At 39.8% G+C, this 23,615-nt stretch overlaps 1 protein-coding gene across 1 annotated transcript in view; it reads right to left on the reverse strand.

Annotated features, from left to right (window-relative positions):
- Nucleotides 1-7,947: 7,947 nt before the first annotated feature.
- Nucleotides 7,948-23,615, reverse strand: part of GFRA1 (GDNF family receptor alpha 1) — a 147,033-nt gene continuing 131,365 nt past the window's right edge. Inside the window, exons 8-9 of the mRNA XM_075155135.1 lie at nucleotides 11,019-11,075; nucleotides 7,948-8,996 (exon numbers count right to left, since the gene is read on the reverse strand). Of these exons, the coding sequence (XP_075011236.1) occupies nucleotides 8,835-8,996; nucleotides 11,019-11,075 (219 nt within the window). The 3' untranslated portion in view covers nucleotides 7,948-8,834. The remainder of the gene's footprint in view (nucleotides 8,997-11,018; nucleotides 11,076-23,615) is intronic.

Below are 23,615 nucleotides of genomic sequence, written 5' to 3' on the forward strand. Positions count from 1 at the left end.
CTGCTGTGTTAGTTGGGAAAATATTTTCAGCCCTAAAAGAGCAGCCCTTTCCTCTTGGATTACATGCATTTCTACTACTCCCATCTTTCCTTCTTGCATCCTGCCCCCAAACCTTGCTTTCCCTCTCTGAGACAACAGCAGTTGAAACTGTCTGGCCTTAAAATGGCAGGAGGCTCTGGCCTGCCCTTTGCTGTGCAGCAGTTTTTTCACGGGTGGGTGTGATTGCTCTTTGCCCATAATATATTCATTTGTTAAGTCTCAGTTTGAATATGACTAAATCCTGAAATAATTTTCCTGGTTTCTAGTCATCAACACGAGCAAGTGCATCATGAACGCTTGTTTGTCCACCTTCCCGTTCCCCTTCCAGCACACTCTGCATTTCCTAAAATATCCCCCCCACCCCACAGACCCTTTTGTCTTCGAAGCCTTTGCAGCATTTTTGCTCCCATTGTGTGAAAATAGGAGCGAGCCCTCTCTTTCTGGCCTGGCAGGATGAAGGGGTGGGATGGGTGTGGAGGCGTGTTTGCGTGCCAGAGAGTGAACAAGTATGAATAGGGCCAGCTGGCCGCTCTTGTACCCGTCTTTCCATCATTTCCATCTGATATTCCCTGCTCATTGTAATTTTGCAGGCCACATTCACTAACACAAAAAGACTAGGGAGCAAGCAAATGCATGGATATTTAAAGGGAAAAGCTTTATTTCTTATTTTCTTAGATCATCGTGGACTGTAAAACAACAGGGAACAATGAGATCAACCTTTAATAAGCTTGTTTTCCTTTTTTTTTTTTTTTTTTGCCAGTCAAGCTTCCTTTCTTTTGTGTAAATCAAAACAGAACAAACAACCAGGAAATCTTTCTCACAAAAACATGCTTTTTAATAAAAAAAGAGAATAATGTTTTATTGAGAGGGATTGTTTTCTGGATATGTACAATACTAATGCAGGAGGATTATGCTAACAGAAAACGCCAAACATCATGAACTGACCTCCAAAGTGTGGACAGTCCAAAGAGCAATGAGCAATGTCCTCAGAGCAATGTCTAAGTCAACAGGAACAAGTGAACAGTGATTTTTTTTTTTTACAACAAATTACCAGCCATTACGACTGAAGACCTGACACATAATAACCTGCAGTGAGATGTACAGAAATCCATAAGACAGCATAGAATTTACACAAGAAGGTAACCATTTGTGTAAGAATTTCCTCCAGAAAATGGAAGCGTGTTCTAGACAGAAAGTTTTGGAAAAAGAGGAAAAAAAAAAGCAAAAAAAAAGCAGGGAAATACTAACATTGGATATCCTCAGTTCACAGTGAATGCCAGTCTTCCTGGGTCCAAATGCTACCAGTTACCTCTATCTGCACCCTGTCTGCCCACCCTCAATTAGTCCCTTTACCATTGCGATGTAACAAAAATTACTTTTACCTGAGCCTTCCCCTGCTATTTCCTCTTTGCTGCAGCTCTTCTCAACTTGCACTTTAATCAAAAAGTGCACATTCAGACATACCCTCAGGTGAAAGACACATACACCTTCCCAGCATGAGCGGTACTCATCACAGCTAATCATTTCAGCACTACGTAATGCTACACAAACCTTCCTACAAACCCTGTTAAGCAAACTCAGGAGCAATAATTTTGGGGGAGGGGAGAACACGGACATTGGTAATTGCCACCAGTTAAGTTTCCCACGTGTTGCAGTGCTTTGAAGCAATTTCTTCTACTACCTGCCTTTTGGAATTTTTTTTTTTTTTTCTTATGCAGAAACAACGGAGGGTACTGGGAAGAGGTAGAGGTTGGGTTTATGCCTCACTTCTACTGTGACCCTCCCAGGGAGGACATAATGTAAAATTCAAGACCATATTTTTGCTTTCAGTTTTTACCTCCACTTACTTTTCTTTCCAAGCAGTGTGTGACTCAGCTCAGTCCGGGTTGCGCACTCCCGACTGCCAGATGCAATCCACTGTGGGGCTTTGTTCCACCGCTAACAATCCTTACCAACACTCTTCCTGAATTAACTTTCACTTAAGGGTTAAAGCCTTTGCCCCACCTCAAAGCATGCAGAGGATGTCATTACTGATAATCAGCTGTGTTCCCATCAGCTGCATTTTTGGTTAGCATACTCGTAAGAGAACTGCTTCACCTCCCAAAAAGGGGAACAGTTTCCGCAGGCCAATTCATGAAGTCAAATAAAAAAAAAAAAAAGATTTATCTGTCTTCTACCTATCGGGACACACATCTCTATTTCCCAGCAGTGTGCTCTCTGCAGTATTTCCTGCTAGAATAAATGGTGATTCCCTAAACAGTAATTTTTGCATTTTCAGGCTTTCTCCTGTTCTTGACAAAAGCTCTCTTCTGTCATATATATCCTATTCCATAAACATTATCAGGAGAGGACCATGATGCTTTAATTTTAATTTGAAAATTACTCCAGAGTTTCAGCAGATTTGCTGGCTTCTGTGCTTGAAGGAGTTTACATCTCCCTGTGATTCAGTAAATCTATGGGGTTTAGCTTTTGTACCTTTTAAGCTTCCACCTAAGGACAAGTGCAGTGGTCAAAATCAACTTCTTATTCTTTGCAGACCAGCTGAAGAGCTGGAGCTAGCAAGCCTGGCATGATCTACTTGTCAGCTTGTAGCTCTGAAAAGGTTTATTAGTTTGGTCTGAGCGAACTTCGCATGGGCTAGACAGGCCCGGGTGATGCAGTAGACACAAAGGCTAGGTACAATACAGACCAGCTAGTGCCAACATACCGCGTGTTAAGGGCATCTGTGGTCAGCCAGAAGAATTCTGCTGCCTGTTAGTGCCCACTGTGGTACTGCTTTTATGCAACTGGTCAGTAAATACGGACTGAGATTAATGATCTGAGATGGACTTGGGTTACTGAGACTGATACCAAGAACTGGGTGGCATCAGTCAACCATTTTGAGCTCTTTGGCACTTCCAAGTAGATCAGAAGAATGAACTCAGAAAAGGGTGGGACGAGGGCTATATTTCAGACAAGAATAAAACAATAAAAGGCATAACATTTTTGCACTTACAACAGCAGGACTTAGAATGTCATCTCCTACTGTTGAAAGCAACCCCAGCTGAAGGAGCCATGAGGAACTTTGCATCATTGGTACCAACGCTGCAAAACTGTTAGGCATGAGCTGGCCAAAATGGGGAGCAGCATAATGCCACCATCTCTAATTACTTATGTTTATCCATAACATCAATTCACAGAATGAGTGGCTTGAAGAAGCCTGAAAACAAACATGGCCTCATTTACTGGAAGCTGAATCCCCAAAACTCCTGCTCGGTTTCATAAGGACTGAAGGTGCTGGGCAGGGGGCATTCAATGCTTTGGAAGGTAGAAGTCCGTAAGAGGTCAATTATTGTGGTATTTTGGCAGGAGGAATTTGAAGAAAATTGCCCTTAAATTTATGACACATTTTCTCCTAGATTCTAGGAAATTCTCCTTTTGACAGATTAAAAAGTAGTGCAAAAGAATTAAACTGTGTTGGAATCACTAAAAGCAGGGGAAAATGGGCTAAAGGGAACCCTTGCTGAAGAGGGATCAGGTTGGCTGCTGTAATCTAGGCAGCACTCAGCTCTAAGCGTATGCACGGCAAAGTTCAGCTATTGGCACCTGGCAAAGGTAAAACAGCAGAAACTGCAGCTGCTCTGGTTAAATGTGCTCAGAGAACTTTAGTGAGTAGTCTAGATGGTACCAATTTATAATACCACAATCTGTGTTGATAAGAAATGCTACTGATAAATTGGTTGTGCTCTTTTAAACTTCAGACAATCTTTAGGCCGCATCTTGGATTTGTTGCTCTGGCTTTCATGAGTGATAAAAGAGATGGAGCATCTAAGTAGGAATTGCAGGACTTGGCTTCTGATTATTGAGGTGACCATATCTAATATGTATCTATTAAGCATAACCGTCCCCTGAAGGCAAACATACTCAGATGAAGAGAACATGGAACAAGGGTGTATGAAAGTCAAGATGATATTGAGTTAAAAATGGGAATTCACCATCCTCCCTGATTTTACCTTAAAAATGGACCCATCAAAATTTCCCAATGAAACTTCTTACTCTTGAAAAAAATACTACTTAGTGAGACTTTATCTCTTTGACTGAAATTCCAACTGGAAAATACATTAGAAGTATTTAAATATTTCTAAAAGATTGTGAGAGTTTAAAACTTTTTCATCCTTATTCAGTACCAAATTTTAAATTCCATCTGGGGAATAACAACATCATGTTTTAGCTTGTTCTAGTCAAACCAGCGCTAAACAGATAAAATAGGAACTTGCAATTTCCTCCCCCTTTAAAGGTGTTGGTCGTTCAGTAGAGACATATTCCTGATCACATTTTTTTTCTCAGAAGTGAAGGCTGTAATTAAAAAAAAAAACCCTACACTGAGGCAAATCTATAAAGTGGATTACTGTAGAGTATGGAGAAAATGACCTTCCGGAGTTAAAGGAGAAGCTGAAATAGCCAATAATTGAAATGTCCTAGGGGGAACTGAGCTGGTAAGAAAAAGCAAATATTTAAAGATGAGAAATATTTAACAAGTCACTGGATTAATTTCTCTGCCAAGTTCATCAGAAGCAAATATATTTCTATTTGATGTCAGGGACATCAGGTAGAATCTGACTAACCTTATGGGCATAAAACAACCTTGGAGGCCTCTTTAGCCCAGAATAGTTTTAATGCAGAAGTCCTGTCAGCGAACATGTATTTTTCAGTGAGGTAGATCCACCTTGGTGTTGAAGACAGACAATTGCATTTGATAAAAGAAAGTTATAATTGCTGTACAAATAAATTCTCGTCCTTCCATCTTTTACTGCTTGCTCTGAAGGAGCTGCTGTTCCTAGCAGAATCCAGCTCTTTTATTTCAGTGAGTCCCAGCGCTAACTATGAGATACTCCTGTCACTTGACATACACAAAATGTATGTCCCTTCAGGGAGCTGTTCTGAGTTTTGCTCTTCTCCTTCAGTGGTTTCTCACCATCTCCCCTCCATGCAAATATCGTCGTGATTAAGCCAACACTCACAAATTAAAATTAGGTTGAGATTTCAAGGTGATTCCTCCTCTGTTTTCTTCATCTCCAGACTAATTGCACAGGCTTAGCAAAGGTGTGTATTTTCATGTTCTCAGTCTACTGACTCAAACTGCAACATCCCTCAAATTGTGAACAGCCTCGTGTTCAAAAGGTTGGGTCTTAGAGGGACATAATTCCCTTAAAAGAAAAGGCTGGGAATAGGTCTCCAGACAGAGTCTATCTATGCAATGCTTTGAAATGATTAAGAATTCCTGTTCCTCCTAATTCTTCCTAACGACACAGTGGGAATGAAGCTGTTCAGTGGAAAGCAGCCAGTGCCCCAGTGAAGACAGATGGACGGCTCCTGCTCCGTGCTCGGTACCTCCCTGCACTCTTGAAGCAGCCGTGAGTCAATGAAACGAGGCTGCGCTCCTCGTTACTGACCCAGTCACTGCACAGACACTCCTGGAGATCTGCTGCCGCTGGTGGCTGTCACTGCCTGCACTGGGGCCGGGGAAGCCTCAATTGCTATTATTTCTACTAATAACGGAAAGGTTCATCTTCAGTGCCTCTTTCATTGGACTAGCTTGTAGAATTAATATTAAATAGTGCAAAGCTTAGCCATATATTTCAGTTCAGTCTGAATTTTTTCTTTGTGTGTACTACTTTTAAGGAGAAACATAAGCGCGGTAATCAGGTTATTTGACATAGCAGAGTATACACACTCCTAATAATACTAATGACAATGTCTGTTCCATTATGTTAAATGAAAAAGATGATTTATACGTGTTTACGGTAACCCATGATTTAATTTACACACACAACTGAACTGGTTAAATTTACAATTTAAACAGTAGTTCATCTGTATGTACATTCTGTATTTAGATAGCTCCTATATTATTCTTATATTGATAAAATTAATGTATTAAAGGAATACATAAAGCCCAGCCTAAGCTTGTTCATTGAGCACTCAACACATGGCATTTTAGTGACTGAAAGGGGAAAAAAATTAAACAATTTGCATACTTCAGTACTGTAGCAAATGACTGCATTGACAAGGTCACCATGCTAAATTGACATCATCCACACCACATCCAACTTCTAAAAATCCTCCAATATTTGCATGGTGATGCCTGTAAAAATCTCATTAAGTGTCAGACTCTTAGGGTTTTTTTCTCTCTTGCCTGTTTAATAAGCAATTTATTTTTTTAATTAAGAATTCAGTATGCTTTTAATTTACACAGGGAAAAAAGCTTGAGTGCTCTGTTTTGTTTGTGGTAACATGGCTAGCCATATGAAACGCCATTTCTTCCTCTACTACATATATAATTGTATTTCCAAAGGTAACTCTCATCGAATCAGCAATTTCTTTTGTAATCAGAACCTAATTAGGTTGTTGTTTACAGTATAAGTGATCAATAGTTTTTATTCTGGATCACACAGTGTCAAAGCTCTAATAATTGGTATTAAATGTAATAGAGATAATGTAATCAAACAAATGTAAAAAATCTTCAAAAAGTATGTACTATACTGGGAGGTTATTAAAATTCCCGATACTGCTTAAAATGTTTAATGTGCTGAATACAAATGATATTTTAAAGAAAGCTTTGTGGATCAAAGATGGATTTAATAATTGTAATGTTTATAAATTTGTTTTGAAAATATTTTTAATTGCATAATGTCAGACTTTTGAATTACAATGCTATGTTCATTAGCATTTCAATAGGTTATATTATCAACTCCTTTTGACATAAAATAATTTGATTTATTTTTTAAATCATGAATCTCGTAATCTTTTTTCTGTTGTCACTAGTTTTCAATAATTTGATTAGCTTCTACAAGAAGAGCAACAGGAACCACATGGGCTTTGCTGGTAATGATGTGCTATATATTTCTTCTCTGAAAGCAGCTCTGATGCCTTTGAAAGTAATTTGCAGTTTCTTATCAGTACAGAATTAAAGAGTAATACTGTCTAATTTGTTATGTTCAGTGGCACAGAGTATCCCAGAATTCTATCACATACACAGTGCTTTGAAACCTATATTATTTGACCATAATGAAGAGTACATAAGTAAATTTCAGAATTTATGAAAGCGTTTATTATTAGCTAAGAAAAAGCTCAAAAGATGAACTTATCAATAGGTTTAATAATCTCTTAGTAAGATGTGTATTTTGCACACTCCCAAACTTCATTGAAGTTTGTAAAACAGTAATTTGTACTTCATAGTTGTGTTGCAAATAACAGATCTGGACATTTCAGAGCAGGCCTGGGCATAATGGTGTAAGTCTCAATGTAAATCTGTAAATTCAACATGATGAACTCCTTGCTTGGTGAAGTTATCTTCTACTTTCCACAGAAACAAAAACTGATTACTGTTGATCATTGAGACATAACTGCTTGTAACAGTCAACAAGCCATCACAGTAAGGTATAAAGACAGCCCTTAGGAGAAATGCTGCCTATTTGATGACATTTAAAGCTTTAAAGAATTCCTTCTAGATACCACAGAAAATCACCATGAGCCAGCACAGGCTGTCAATGTCACTGAATGAAAACCAAAGCGATCAAATCACGTATACCGGCAATATTGCCATCGAAACCGTTAAAACAATTTATGGAACTGGTCTTGCAAACAGTTCATCATGTCAGCAATGCCAAGGTCTGCAATAGGAACTACCAGGGTGAGAAAAGCTTGTCGCATGGGAGAGTGTGCATGACGCTGCCTTGTAATTGGATCAACCATTCTTTTGTGTTGATTTTAGCAATCTAAGAAATAAAACACAGTTTAAATTATATCCTACTACCTCTTTTCCTTCTACACTGTTGCGATAAGAGAAGTAAGGCATGAAGTTCCTGTAACTTTTTTGAGCTGACATTATCAGCTATGTATAAACAGATAATGCTGTTTTAGCAGAACAAATAAATTGTATGTAATTTTTATTAAACGAACAGTATAATAACGGGACTATATTATCACAATGGAAGCATAGAAGACCATAGACTGTACAGCTGAAACCCTGTCGCAAAATTTGTTTCTACTGCTTATCCTCAAATTGATCAAGCTTTCACAATGGCTGCTTCTTGTTAATTTAAAGAATCTTCACCCTTGTTAAGGCTAGATGATTATAATTAAAAGATAAATGTACTGTTAGAAAGTTCTATGCCACACTATTTTTATGAGAATTTAACTGAAAGACGTACATTACACCTGTATGCGAATTAATGGCTTCTCAGCAGGGAACGCAGAATCACTTACAGTACATAAACATTTAAAGAGAAAATGCTAATACACTGAAAGAGTTTAACATCAGTAGCAATTTATCAAATGAAGAAGTTTCATAAAGTCCACTCTCTGGGAGAACATTCACCATTAGACAAAAGCCTGGCATCCTTGACAGTCTGAAGTTCCATCAATTTGAAAACCAAAACCATTCAATGAGATAAATAGGATCTTAAGAAAACTGCAATCCTCCTTCTCAGGTAAAAGCCAGAATCAAAATAATAATTATTAAAATAATCCAACCAGGTTGCTTTACAGGCAAATTTACACTCTGTCTCTTTAAAACACTGCATGCCCAAAAGCCTTTTGGGTTTGGAATGTAGCACTGCACCAAGTATTTCACAAAGCCTCTAAATATCACAAGAAGCTTTTTTAGAGAGAAAAAAAAAAAAATTCCAGCTGACTGAAACTGTTCTAGCAGGAGTGCCTCAGCTTAGCTCCCAGACCTGGAATTCCAGATAAACAACAGAGGACAGGAAACAGATTTTTTTTTTTTTTTTTTTTTAACATGTCCTTTTGTAATGCAGCTACAAGACGACTGATGAGCTTAGGAACAAACAGAGTGAGAGTGCAAGTGTCATCAGAGTGAGCGGTGTGCTTAGATAGAAGCTTCTAGGAAGAGCGAGCGAATTCTCCGAAGATATGTGACTGGTGGAGACTCCTGCTGTGCTGTCTTTCCCAATAGCATTCTGCAAGACACAATACTTTCTTTGGTCACCATTACACATTTTCATTGCAAAAATATTTAAATCTACATCACAAAATTCATCTGTAGTTTGTTCGTGTCCCACCCTCCACTCTTACCTATATATCACTGTCACAGATCGAAAGATACAAAAGGTATAAAACCAGATGTTAAAATGACAGTATTTTAAAGTTAGTTTAAAGAATAAAACCATCAGTACAGCACAATTCAAAAAAAAGAAGAAAGTATTAAAAAATCCCTGCTTTAGCAGTGGTTCCGTGTGTAAAACTACCCTTGTTAAGTACGGCAATTTTTTTAGCAATCTGTGTTTATCAATGCCAGTTTATTTTATAAAGCAAATCCAGGACCCGCAGAGAAACTGCAACTTTCACACAGTCAACAGAACAACTTTTTTTGATAAGTTACTTCTGAATAACAATAGATAAAATCTAATCTATGGGATCAGAAAAGACAGAGGTTTCTAGCTTATGAAAAATTATCTTTCTCATGCCTTTTTTCCCTTAATTGCTGCATTATTTACATTCCTTATCGTCTTTGCTACCAATAATTAAACAGTATGCATATGCAAGTACAGATTGGCAGATTATAGCGAGCTATTTAAGGAGGGGGTGCAACAGGAGTATTTCCCATTGCTTATCATCCTCATTTAAAAAAAAAACCAAACAAACAGGTATAATCACAAAATCAGAACAATTTAGACTAGAAGGGACCTCTAAGGTCATTAAGTCCAACCTACTCCATGCAAAGTTGCTCAGACCCTATGGAGGGGACAAGCCTCCCCCTGTCCTGGAGAGGCAATGGGCCAAGGTACAAGCTCGAAGTACCCAGAAGAGCAGATACAAAGGATGAGCATCACTTTCCACAGGAATGACTGTCTACAGAGCCAGAGAGGCATTCACGGATAAATCTCCATGCCATTCCCTCACTTTGCTATCACCTGCTAGGACTGGCTAACTGGAAGGCCTTGAGATGCAAACTCTTGAGGTAGTAGAGGCATTGGGGGAATTATCACAACATTCCTTCATATACGCAGCCCTGGGCATCTGTTTTTTTGGAAACTGTCACAGACAGAGTATGGGATAAGACGGACCAGTGGTTTTTATGGTAAGCTACAGTTACCAGGGCCTTCTTGTGTAAGGTCTTTTAGCCAGCACAAGATGTCAACAGATCTGTTAACATTACTGCATGGTTCCCTCACACGTTATCAGGCTTCATTCTAGTATCTGCAGGAAATTCTTAATAGAACTTAGAGAATTAGGAATAGGCTATGGAACTGTCATTGTTTAGAAGAACTGGGCAAATCTGGACTGGTGAAGGTGAACCTGAAAGATATGGTCACATCCTTTTGGTGGCTTATGCCTGTTCAGCTGGTCTTGCTCCAATGTCTAGGCTATGTGCTTCCACATTGTGAAGATTAATTTATGTACATCACTAATTATTAAGCTTCCTGAGAGACTCGGTACAAAGGATATGGACTGACAGACATGGAAACTGATGTAATGTTTACGTCTGAAAGCGGGCCTTGGAGGTCAGGCTGAGCAGACTACTCAAACAGCACTGGGAGGTTCATGTCTCTTGGGGCTGTCAATCTGTCTCCTGACGTAGGAGCATCACATATCCTGATGTGAACACCATCTCATGCTCTAAATTGGTCATTTTTTTTAGCCACAGAATGATGTCTGTGTATTTGTTAAAAGCCATATCATCTTGTGTTTCCTGCAGGTTATTAACTAATTATACTTGCTAGGTGCAATGGTAATTGCCATGGGATCTGCCTAAACATGTACTACACAGCTATTAAAATATAAAGTCAGTGGAGGCCATTTTGAGCCCAGCTCCAGATTTCTGAGTAAGATCATTTTTTAATACATTATGGTATCCAAACATAACAATGCTAACAAGACTTTAATGTGAGGTAAGCCCATTATAATCTTGCCAGACTTTGAACATTTTGTATTATGGGGAGACACCTGTGCTGTGAAATGTACAGGACCCACATTCTTACCTCATTAAGACAGAGCTCTGTATCTACAGATTCATTGGATTTCCGCTTCTTCTGTGCCTACGAACAAATGCAAAATTTATTCCCTGTACAATTTATCCATACAGCAGCACAAAACAATTAGATAAATTCGCATGGGTTGTCATACTCCTATAATTTTGACAGTGATTTGCACGATTAGCAAATAAACTCTCCAAATGTAACTGCATGTTTTCCAGTAACATTCACATTCTGATTTGAATTTACAGCAAAACTTCAGTCAGCTAACGGTATTTAGTAATTACAATGATGAGTGCCATCAGCCGCAGAGAACATGTTATGTTCTGTAGCCCCTTAAAAATGGTGCTGGATGTTCATAAGAAGAAATGAAATATGACAGTTAATAATTACCATAATACCACTGCAAATTAACAAAAAATCTATCAGATGCCTCAGTTTCAGGAAAATATACAACACAGGACTATTTTATCCTTAATGATTCTTGCAATTTCTCCATGTATTATTATGAAAATATAATTTTAATACATTGCATGGCTGCCACAGAGTCTCCTCCAGAAGGAACATTTAATGTCTTTTAAAATATATACCTGTAATTCAAATTGAGCTGTTTGTTTACATTGCGTTCACCGATTATTATACATGGAATATTATTAAATGCAAGAATATTTTAGATGATCAAAGACTAAAAAATGAATCTGTTATATCTTCAGCCATGTCTTATGTTGAGCATCCATCTGTTGCTATAACTGTGTGCTCTCCACACCGACGCAAGTGAGAAACATTTCTGGTGGCAGCATCATACAAAATGAAAGCAATAGTGTGCACTCTGTCTAGCAGCATAAGGTTTTAATATTTCCATTGCTCAAGTGAACATGACTGGGCTGGGAGTTTTCTGCTTTTCTATAATAGCAATAGCAGTCCCCATGGTGCTGAAGATATTTTCAATAAATGGTGCTGTGGTTCAGTGATTCTCAATATCATTTCTTTCTTTGTATATTCCGGCAACATAAACAGCAGTCTTTTATGGACCTACCAGTGTTAAATGTACAATCAAGTCTTCTAACAGAAGACTTGGATTTACACACCAAAACTGTTGACTGCACTGAGCATGTCTGACACTTCCTGGAAGTTTTGTTGGACTTGCAATTTATTTCCTGCAAAAAATGGCGATCTGAATCTCACTGTGTTGCATTCATTTTACACTGCAGAATCCCACTGGTTTTGGCAGAGATGGACTGGACTGAGGCTGATGCAAGGAAGTGCTGAGCATTCTCAGTTTATACTCTCAACAAATTCACTTCCACGTACAGCTATTTTATTTTATATCTGAGAGCCATTGATGCTGCCTATGGATATAAAATATTCTTTGACCTAATTACTGATTTTAGAATCCAAATGAAGAAACTGAACTTCTCATTAGGAAGCACATTCCCTGCTTTTCATGATACTTTTATATTTATAGATAGATATATTAGAGACAACTGAAAAACTAAAACAGCTGGGATTTAAGAGAAAGACAGCTTAGCTATCGTAGAATGCACACTGTATATATGTTGATAGTTTTCAAATATATGACAAAATAATAGCTCAATTCATTAATAAACACCCCCCACGGAATCTCTCTCTTACATACCCCTTCTTCTAATTAGTACCATTAAAGTCGTTACAGTAAGCATAAATTTAACTATCTAAATGGAAAAAGAAATGCCTGGAAGTAAGTGCGCTATAACAAGAAGCAACACAGTGAAGCCTTCCTGCGGTGTTTGCAGTGGTGGTGGTATTCACAGAGGTTAGGAAACTTCCTTTAATGGCAGCTGGGTAGATTTCAACTCCTAAATGGTTGGCTCCAAGGAGACGGGTAAAGAAGGAGAAACTGGATTTCAATCCTGATTTTCTTATATCCTAAACACCCATACTATATTGAATTGGAACGTGAGGCTTCAGAGAAGGCCTCAGGTTCAGAGGTTCAGATCGTGACAGAGTAAACTGTAAGGATCATACAAGCCTTGTATTTCTTAGTTTGTCATTCAGTGCTAAATTTCCTAGTCCACACAAGCATCTGTCTGTTGGAAACATTGTTCTTTGCTGCTTACGCCTGCTTTGGATTCATAACACTGTGCTAACTACAAGTCTACTCTTTGTAGTCGGTCTCAACGCCAAAGTTGGAATTTACGTTCCTTCTGTACTGTGTTTCTTAAATGAGAAAAGAGAAAAATATCATCATTTTGTCTATATGCAGTCTTCCTTTACTTCATTGAGCCTGATAGAGTGCAAGAGCTAAAACATATTTACCTTTGAGAACACTATTTTAAGGGTAAAATCAACAGAAACAAAATCAACATAAAAAAAGCTTTTCAATATTCCCTAGCTTTCATTTGGAAGGTAATACTTCTCTGTATCCATGTACTTAATGTAGTCATTTTAACAGCAACAACAATTATTCACATGCATCCTCTATTATATCTCCTTTCTTAGAATTGAAAAATAATTTTAATAAACAGGCAGGCTTTTCTCCTATCAAAACAGAAAGGACAATATCTTCCATTTAAAAATACAGCAAAAACGCAACCCCTTTTTTTTTTTGGGGGGGGGAGGGAGGGCAGGTGGAAGGCAGAGGGAAAGAAAAAACTATCATTCTGAGGATGAGATGAGACATTATATGCCAAGTTTCAAATTGAAAGAGTACGTTTTTACTGTTGAGTTATAAACCTGTAAAAACAGGTTATAATGGAAATGCTGGCATAGGCTGCACCACTATAATGCAACAGTGCATCACTAAATCACAAGTAATGGAAAAAAAAAAACCCACCTACATGTTGAGGAGAGTGCTATAGAAAGTGTATGTCCTGTAATTACAACCTAAGGAGACAATTCTTCCTGCCCTACTCTCGGGCAGAAAGGATTCTACATGTAGCAGAACTGCTGTATTTGTGCTACAGTGAGTGAACACCTTACTAGAGGTAAAAAATCAGGGCTTGGAAGTGATAGCCTTGGTGGAAACACAACCAGACTGGAAGACATGCATTTGAATTATAAAAGATATCCTCAGCCATTGGATATTTACCTTACAACTCCTTCCATTATCCTAAAGAATTAAACAATAGAAAAGTGTGCCCATCATGGACAGCTGCAGACAATTCTGAAGGGAATATCTATGCCATCAACAAATTTGGGAAATGAGAGCTGTTCTTATGCAAGATGTTAAAGGTTCACTGCCAACCCCCCTCTCAGGTCTCCTACATGCCTAACATACAGGCAAGAAGGTACCTTCAAATGTGCTAGAAGTACCTAGTTCCACAGGAGTAAAATAGCACACACACGGCTAATGAGTCTGTATTCAAATTTATATTTTTTTGAATTTTAATATAAAGCTCTTATCTGATGACAAAAAGATCTATGGGAATTTTGTCATTAAACAAAACACAAGCAGGGCTGGGCTGATAAAAATAATAATAAAAAACCAGTGAAGGAAAAGCAGCTTAAAATAACTGGTTAAACATATGGAAAGAGGTATGAGTTCTTTTCTACTGAGGTAAAACAGCATTTGCTAATGACTTATACGCTCCGCTGTGACATGCCTCTGACTGTAGAACAAAGTTATGTAAGATGGGTTGACACTCACCCCGGCTTCGCAGGGAGCTATAATTCAGTAACGTGGGCTACTCTGACGAAGCTGCCCCCATACTGCCAACAACCTTGCACTCACTCAAGCTTTTATATTCTGTAAAAATGAACATCTGCTTTTTCCAGAGCAGCTTATCACTGTGGTAGCACAAGCAACAGATGATATTTAATCATATTCATGCACCTCCCGATGAGCTCTTCAGTATCCTGTACGTTAGTCACACAAGCCTTGTTTTGGTCTTCGCAACCTTTAGTTTTTAATATTCAAACTAAAGTGTTGGTCTTAGTCAAGGGCTGGTAGAGAAACGAACTGCATGTCCAGAAAAGAAAAAACTCTCATGATCAGAAGCAGAATATCACTTATTCCTTTCCTAGAAAGAAAGAAGAATCAGGGCCAGCAGAGGAGCTAGTGGTTTTCTGAAAGGAGAAAGGAATATTGCTTATAGAGATATTTCTCCTCCAGACACAGGACTCTGTGGACCTCCATGTTTCCTTCTAATCCCAGTAGCTCCTAGATGAGTCCAGTCACATGTCCTTGCTCAGACACACCCTAACCTAGTCTTCTCTTGTCCTGCACCTAATAACCATCGTAAGATCCTCCCAAACCTAGTAACTCTCTGCTTCCCGTCCCCCAAATCCCTCTACCTCATCCTTTGCAGACAGAAATGCTCTCTTGCAATTATGCATCCAGCTTCTACAAATCACAGCACTATGTGGTTAATAAATGCATTAAACGCTGCAGCGCTGTCTCACTAGGAGTCCTACACACATTATTTATGGCTTGTTATCCAGCAATATGTTTATATAACCACTACAGCATGCATACCTATGTTACTCACAGCAAGCAAAAGGTCTGACTGGGGACGGCTCCAAACAGAGGTGAGCTTTAATTTGGAGGGAGGGGAGGGAAGGAGAAGCATGTAAAGGGAGCTGCATACATTGGACCTGAATGCAAACAGGCACAGAGCGAGCATCCGAACTCAGAAACCAGCCCCTTCCTGTTAGCTACACACTTTGGGCCTTATGTGCTTTATGGAACATATTGCTTAGACATTACAGTGAGAGACAACAGAAGTATCATTACGATAGATATCTGTTATGTGGGTTGGTTTTTTAGCTAATTTTAATGAGTGTGCCTTTGTCCTCTCCTGAGATGCCTGGTTAGTTATGCCCATATTAACAAGCCTTTCTGAAGAAGAGAGACAAATCTCCCAGAATACATCCTTCAAATGACCACGCTTCTGAAGTAGCTGTAACAAATGAGGGTGCTTGTTCTTTTTGTTCTTGTGCTAATTAGAGATATTTACTTGCAACTAACCTGTTTTTCCAACAGCAGGACACAAACAATAAGCACAGAAATACAGAGACTGTAAAAATGCAATCAGTTTAACTCTTCTGCACTCACTAAGCGGTGGGGGCATCTATCACAATCGTCAATAGTATTTTCTTATTACACAGTAATACTATGCCATGCTGGAGTATAAATTACTTTCAACAGGGAAGATAAGCAAAGTGCGGGTCAGAGACACAGGTTACTAAAATAAGGATCCAATTCAGCACAGAGTAATTTTGAAACCCATACCATACAGCCAGGGTACAAAGCTATTTAAGCTATAAAAACAATCAGCTTTGCACAAACCTATAAAAAAGAAGTCAGATCTTTTTTTCTGTTTGTTTTGGTTTTTTTTTTTTGTGCTGAATCAGCCCTCAAGATACAAGCTTGGGGCATGAAATTATTGGTCGTCATTCTGCATAAAAGCACGACAGTGCTGTCATCCCACTCTGTAGAGTGAAGAAAGTATCTTTTAAAAACAAGCATTACCAAGACACTGCTGGCACTAGTCTGCAAAGCTATATAGATAACACCCAGCACAGTAAGAATCAAATCACAAGTTTTTCAGCTGGGAGACATTAAATAAAGCAAACCAATTATCCCTTTGTGCCCAAATATGCACTGGGGAAACACACAGAGAGTTTTACAGGCTGCAGTGCAGTGCAATGAACAGTTTATCAGCCAGTCCCTTCAGATCCCATCCCTCAGCTCCTGTCCCCCATGGCTTTGTACCTGTCCTAAAATCACACAGTTTGCCCCGTTCTCCTACAAGGGTCTTGTCTGACTTTCCCCCCACAGCTCTGCCGCAGCTGGGCAGGGCGGCGGACCCCAGGCAGTCCTGAGCACTGCAGGACGCCCCAACTGCCTTCGGGCAGCCACCCTCTGGTTTGCCAGTTCAAGCATTCCCATCCAAAACCAGCAGACAGCTGCTCAGTGGGCAACACTGCGCAGTGACAGAGCCATCTAGCTCACCTTCACAAAGCTCTGGCTTTCTTAAGAGAGCACATGGCATTTAAAAAGTCCCCTTATCCCTCAACATTAATAGATTCTTGTTGGTTTTGAGTACTTAAGCATCAGAAACAAGGGATAGAGGGCAACCTCAAAGCAGGGAGGTTTGTTTATTTTCAGGTCAGGAAAGGGAAAAAGGGATGGTGGGTCTCTTGAGATCGTTTCCACACATTCCTTCAGGAGGAAAGGGGGTTGAAAAGAAAAGGCTTCACCACAGGGCAGGCAAGAGGAATCCTCTGGGAAGAGGGGCTGGGATGCATGTAGGTCCCTGTTTTGCTAAAACCAGCTTTCCAGCTCTTCAGTCACTAACGAGCTAGCACTGCCCAGTCTCTTCTGGACAGGGCCAGGTGGGCTGGGAATGGTGTCTCTTCCCCAGACCAGTGGGTAATGATGGATCAAATTAGCTCTGGTCTAACAGGTGTCCAGTGCAGAGACTTGGGTCTCTTGATAGTTGTAGATGGAAACACACTTAGCAGCAGACATCACTTCAGAAATCTGAGAAACAGTCCTAAAAGTTGATAAAGTGCAATACAGATAGAGAAAAACCTCCTCTCTCCAACCTCTTCAATCTTAAAATTAAGACAAAATTTGATTGGGGGGTGAAGTCGGGGGGCTGGGAGTAATCCTCCCCAAACGAGCAGAAACAAGTGTGGAAAGAAGGAAAGATGACCTGTGCCGTATGAATTATTGCTGGACCATTCCCAGATCCTTATGTTAGTAAAGATGAGACTTAATTAAGCCCTACCTCTCACTGCACTTATATGGCTGGGACAATATGGTACAAAAACTGCCTAACAGCAATCTTAAAGGTTTTATAAAAAACAGATCCTATCAGAAACACCAAACTGATCAAACAGCTTACAAGGATCAGACACAGAGATCTTCAAATATTTATTTCAAGCAATTAGTCTCCCAGTGAGCACAGCACAAAACATGACACCCAGCCAAGACAACTGAACTGACTGACTTGCCTTTCATGGCAAGTAACTTGCTAACAATTTTGTTTTCATGTTCAGTCATTCATTTATCTGAGTAAAATGAATTTCTATAGTCCTAGATTCTTGCTTCCTATTTTTAGGCTATATTATGCAATTCTCCTAATATGGTCTTTTTATGGATTTGCCTCAAGCAAATATTTCTGCACTAAGAAGGGCAGAGGAGAAAACAGAATACTAAAAAGCATAGACGGAATAAGTTGTGCTAGGTTAATATCTCAATGGCATAGGCTGCCTAGGTTTTCTTTTTTTTCTTCTCTAGATATAAAGCTGAACAGCCACGTAATCCAAAGACGAGATGTTTGGGATTTTATTATTAAAACCCATTTCCCTAGTGATTCACCACAGCTATCAACCCAGTGCCATACACAGCGGTTACAGGTAGCATCTGGCTGTCGCGCACTGAACAGCATCTAAAGAAAAGCAGTATGAACACAAAGCCATTACAATCCCAGTTAAAAGACATACTCAGCTTTTAATTTTGAACAAAGGTAAGCCATTGAAGAACTACAGATCCCACAACACTTCCCCAGGCGGGAGTGTGTGCCCTTGCGTGTCCGAATATGCAAACAAAGTTGTTCTGTTTGGCAGCAGGCGAAGTACCTACCTCCCCTATTAGACCGGGCTACGCGGTGCACTGGAGTGTGGTGTAAACACTCCTGAGCAGCTGTCAGCCACGGCTACTAGGGGACTAAAAGCAGCTCAGCCAGAACAGCCCAGGCCTGCATTGCGCTAATGAGCCTTGAAAAGAGGCACCGTACTTCTGCAGTGCCTCTACACCGCATCCCACACCCCCAGGCGTGCCCGGGCTGGAGGGCGGCTGCGAGGTGCTGCTCTGCGCGAGGCAGCGTGCGCTACGCCTGCTACCGGCAGGCAAGTTCTCCTTCGCACCGAGCGGGTGACGGGACGGTCTGCGCTGGGGCTCTCTGCTAAGAAAAACTTGGGAGCCTCCCAAGCCAAAAGCAGAGTTGCAGGGAGAGAGCTCGGTAGGGACGCTCACCGCATCGGTCGGTCTCATGAGACATCCAGCTCTGAGCTGTCAGCAGGTGGAAGAGATTAAGAGAACAAGGTCACGTGTTGCCTCCGCACTCGGGCAGCAGGACCAGGGGTGGTGTCCTCTGGTTCTGCAGCTGGAAGGAAAGATCAGGCAAGCTTGCTTGAACACCAGTCTGCACGAGGCCTTGAGCGCTGAGCGTTACAGGAAGCTTCTGTTTGTGCTGTGGCAACCTTCAGCAACTGATATTACTGCTGGTTTCTTGAGCACCGCGTTCACTCATAAATTTTAAAAGGGAAGGGAAGAGAATGACCATGAACATCTGCTTTTGGTTAAGTGACTAAAAATGTTCAAGACTTTTCTCTTTATTAACCGTATGTGTATGTGTGTGTTTGTTGTGAGTACTGGCATGGTTACGCACGGAAAGAAAACACAGAAAGCCCTAAAAGGATTTCAAAACACTTCAGATAACAAGTGCCTTCGCTGCAATTACAGGGAGGCAAAAGCAAAGGCTGCAGATACTAAAGTAACCTTGCACAGAAAGGTAGAAGAAACTAGCCGCTTAGCTGAGGTGCCCATCATACAGCTATGCCCTCCCCTCCTCAGTTTTGTTTACGCCTTTCCAGCCCGGTGTATCAGTTTCCTTACATCCGCAGTTCTGTGACTCTGCCTGTACCCGAGTCCCATTAAATCATGACATCATTTAGAGACTGTTTTTTTTCTTTTTCTTTTAAAGTAATTCCATCTTGAACAGCTGTCATCTGGATTAATTGGTGAATTTTGCATTTTTGGCACAATCTGCTCTCCAGAAGTGCCACTGAAATAAAAATTTAAAGCATTTCCTCCCTGTTCCTCTAACCCTGTAGCTGAATTCTGCAGGTGCTCAGGTGTATCCTCAGAACTGGCAGGGCTAAAATTTTAGTGAAGTTGCTACAGTACTTGCCTCAATATCCACGTTCCTTTCTAGCACTGAAAATACCATTCAGAATAAAAATATCAGAAAGATTATTTTTAAATAATGCAATCAAATTTACCAAGGTGAATCTATAACAAACCCAGGCTATGTGTTCTGGTTTCGGCTGGGATAGAGTTAATTTTCTTCCTAGTAGCTGGTGTAGTGCTGGGTTCTGGATTTAGCATGAGAATAATGTGATAACACACTGATGTTTTAGTTGTTGCTAAGCAGTGCTTATAAAGTCAAGGACTTTTCAGCTTCCCATGCTCTGCCAGCGAGGAGGTGCACAAGAAGCTGGGAGGGAGCATAGCTGGGACAGCTGACCCAAACCGGCAAAGGGATATTCCATACCATATGACGTCATGCTCAGTATATAAACTGGGGGAGAGGGCTGGGGGGCAGCAATCGCTGCTCAGGGACTGGCTGGGTGTCAGTCGGCAGGTGGTGAGCAGTTGCATCACTTGTTTTTCCTGGGTTTTGTTTCTCTCTCTCTTTTTTTGTTGTTTTCCTTTTCATTACAATATTATTATTATTATTATTATTATTATTATTATTATTATTATTATTATTATTATTATTAATATTAATATTATTATTGTTGTTGTTATTATTACTATTATTGTTATGATGATGATGATGATTATTATTATTTTATTTTATTTCAATCATTAAACTGTTCTTATCTCAACCCATGAGTTTTCTTACTTTTGCCCTTCCAATTCTCTCCCCCATCCCACCGGGGGTGGGGAGGGTGAGCGAGCAGCTGTGTGGGGCTTGGTTGCCAACTGGTCCCCCATTTAACTGGGGTTAAATCACGACACTATGGCATACTGTGGTTTTGACAGGCAGCTGTTCCCCAGGAATTCAGCCAGGGCCACACACATAATATGAAAAATTTCACCCCAATAGTTAATGTTTTGGCAAAGTTCAAAGTCACTGAATACAGGATTTTTTTAACGTGAAATGTAAGACAATGTCGACTTTAAGCATAGCTGCTAGCTGTGTCTATGGTTATTTTTAGTTTCATTAGAATATATGCCTTTATACTTTTGTAGAAAGGTATTCAAATTCACTGTTACTATTCGTGATTAATACATTCTGATAGCATTTTAATTTCTAAAAGTGAATTAATATCATACAACTTTGATTGTTGGCATTTTATTTTCTATGACAAGCATATGTTTCAACAGATTTAAGTCATGACTGAAAAAAAAAACCCACCCAGTTGGTCCTGTGCACAGATCTCCATTAGCTAAGCTAGACCTTGGTTTGTCCTGTCAGCTTCCTAAACGTTATTAAAAGGCCCTTGCAGTACGGATCTTAAAACTCAATACTTGCAAGAGACTTTGATGTAGCATCCTACATTCATTCTTCCCCTGCTAAAGTAAGTGAAGGAGAGAAGAATCATCCCTTCTCAAAAATACTAGGAGTGAAATCCTAACACTAATTCCCTTTAATGGGCTATACTATAGCGGACTATACTTTAATGGATGATATTATAGTGGCCTACCTCATATCCATTATTTACACATGAGTGATGATCTCACACACAACAGTTACACTGTTGTTAATGAAGCTATTCAGATACGCAGAGAAACTCTCATGTAAGAGGACACTGCAGAACCCTGACCTTATTTGAAAGGTGCCTTATTCTTTACTGCCCTGATCCCACTGCACCAACAGGAATTCTTCCACTGGCCAGGCAGCAGCAAGTGAAAATGAAAGGTAACTTCCTAATATCATCTGCATATATGGCCTCAAATTTGAGCTCAGTAAGAAGTACTGAGAAATTTTTTCCATCACTGAAACAATTTCTAAGACACAAAAAGTACTGTGAATGTTAGATGTTTAACCATTATAACCCTATTAAAACAAATCTGAGCCTATAATAAACAGATTATGCAAATAATTATCAGATTATGCAAAACTGTATTCACAGGATATGATCCTGCTTTGTTTCATCACGCAAATCATTCACAGAAGGACAGAAGGTTTACATTTATATTTACATTTAATAAGCCAGAAAATACAGATAGACGAATGCTAATAATGCAAGTAATGGAGATCAACAGGATCACTTTGGGTATATCTTGTAAGGTTTCCATACTAAACTGGAAGAAGCTTTAGCAGATTTATTGTGAGTAGTTTGCCTACTTTTTGAAGTATTATGTTGTGGGAGACTGGATAGTTCAGGGGATTATTAATGGCATATACAGCTTTATATTCCGAAGTAGCTAGTGTAATCTAGCTCAGGTCAATACTGACAACTAGTCTGTAGTATTTTTGAAATGAGGAGGCGGTTCTGGAGCACTTCTTCTCTTAAGAGGACAGGTTCAATGCACAAAAGTGGCACTAATTTGCACCTCAGGCAGTGCACTTCATCGAAGAGACTGAAGAATTAATGGGATATAGGTTTATAACATCGCAAAGCACTCAGGATGTTTCCCCATGCCCTTCATTTCCCTTTCTGTGAGATAAGCTGCTCTGTTAAAAAGGGACAGTCCTCCTATACCCTCCATTGCAAACCCTACAAGAAAAATCTTGAAGGTGCCCTATGCTACCAAATTTTAACATCCTTTAGTGAGACTCAAGAGAGAGATTAGAAGGTTTCATCTAGAAAAACATCTTGAGAGTGCTATCTGAAGAGAATCTTGATGGATGATGGTTGGCAGCAAATATTTCCCTGAATGCATAACAGTTTTATTAATAGTTCTGGACTGAGCTGAGGCAAGTAGAAAACAGCACCAAGTGAGGGGTGTTTTTTGTGAACTACCAACTCATGCATCTAATACTCGCAAGCATCAGCTTTGTCTTACTAGCAAGTTTCAGTGTCAATACGTTGTCATCAAGTTTCCAAAGAGGAAGCATTCCAAAAAAATACATCTTGGGTGTGTGTCAACTACAGCAACAATATGGCTTCTTGTGTTAGTCCTACCTCCAGACCAGTGGGTGGAAAGTCAGAACTAAGAGAGCATTACTAGAGATGAGTATAATGCAGATGGTGTCCACTGTATATTAACATATGTATATTGTGTTTGCAGGCTGCATATGCACACCAGCACCGATACTGCACTAGTGTATTGAGCTGTCCCAGTGAGAAGTGAGTTTAATGGGTTGAAGAGATGCCATGTTCAGTGGCCAAGATGGGATTAGCCTCTCTAGTATTGGAGAGCAGCATGATTAAAAGGGATGTGGGATATCACTATGCTGCTCACACTCAGTGACCACTTGAACAGCATAGGACATCGCATTTCTGATACGCTGTGCATGGATGAACATAATTGCACTACAACAGGCTTTGTACATAACAAAGGGGAGCAGATGATGAATGAGGACTTGCAGAGCATATATGAGCAGATGCATCTCACTGGCTTGGAGATTATTTGGAGCTGCAGCTTTGCCAGTTACTCTCTTTAAATGTTCATGAAACACCAGAGTCCAGTCTCCTGTTACACCGACATGAGCCAGCATGACTTGTATTTTAGGGGCTGTCCCTGTGATGTGGACCCAGGGCGATCAGTTCAGCTTCCAAAGAGCAGAGCTCTCTCACCAAGGGCACTTACCAAAGAGTTGTACTGCTACTAAATACGATATTGTATCTCAGCCATCAGCCTGAAGGTGAAAAGCCTCTGCTTAATTAATGATTCCTAAGTATCCTCATTAAGCTGTTCTCTGGGTATAGACCGGGTGT

Source organism: Calonectris borealis, chromosome 7 (genome assembly GCF_964195595.1).
Source record: "Calonectris borealis chromosome 7, bCalBor7.hap1.2, whole genome shotgun sequence".
Classification (NCBI taxonomy): domain Eukaryota; kingdom Metazoa; phylum Chordata; class Aves; order Procellariiformes; family Procellariidae; genus Calonectris; species Calonectris borealis.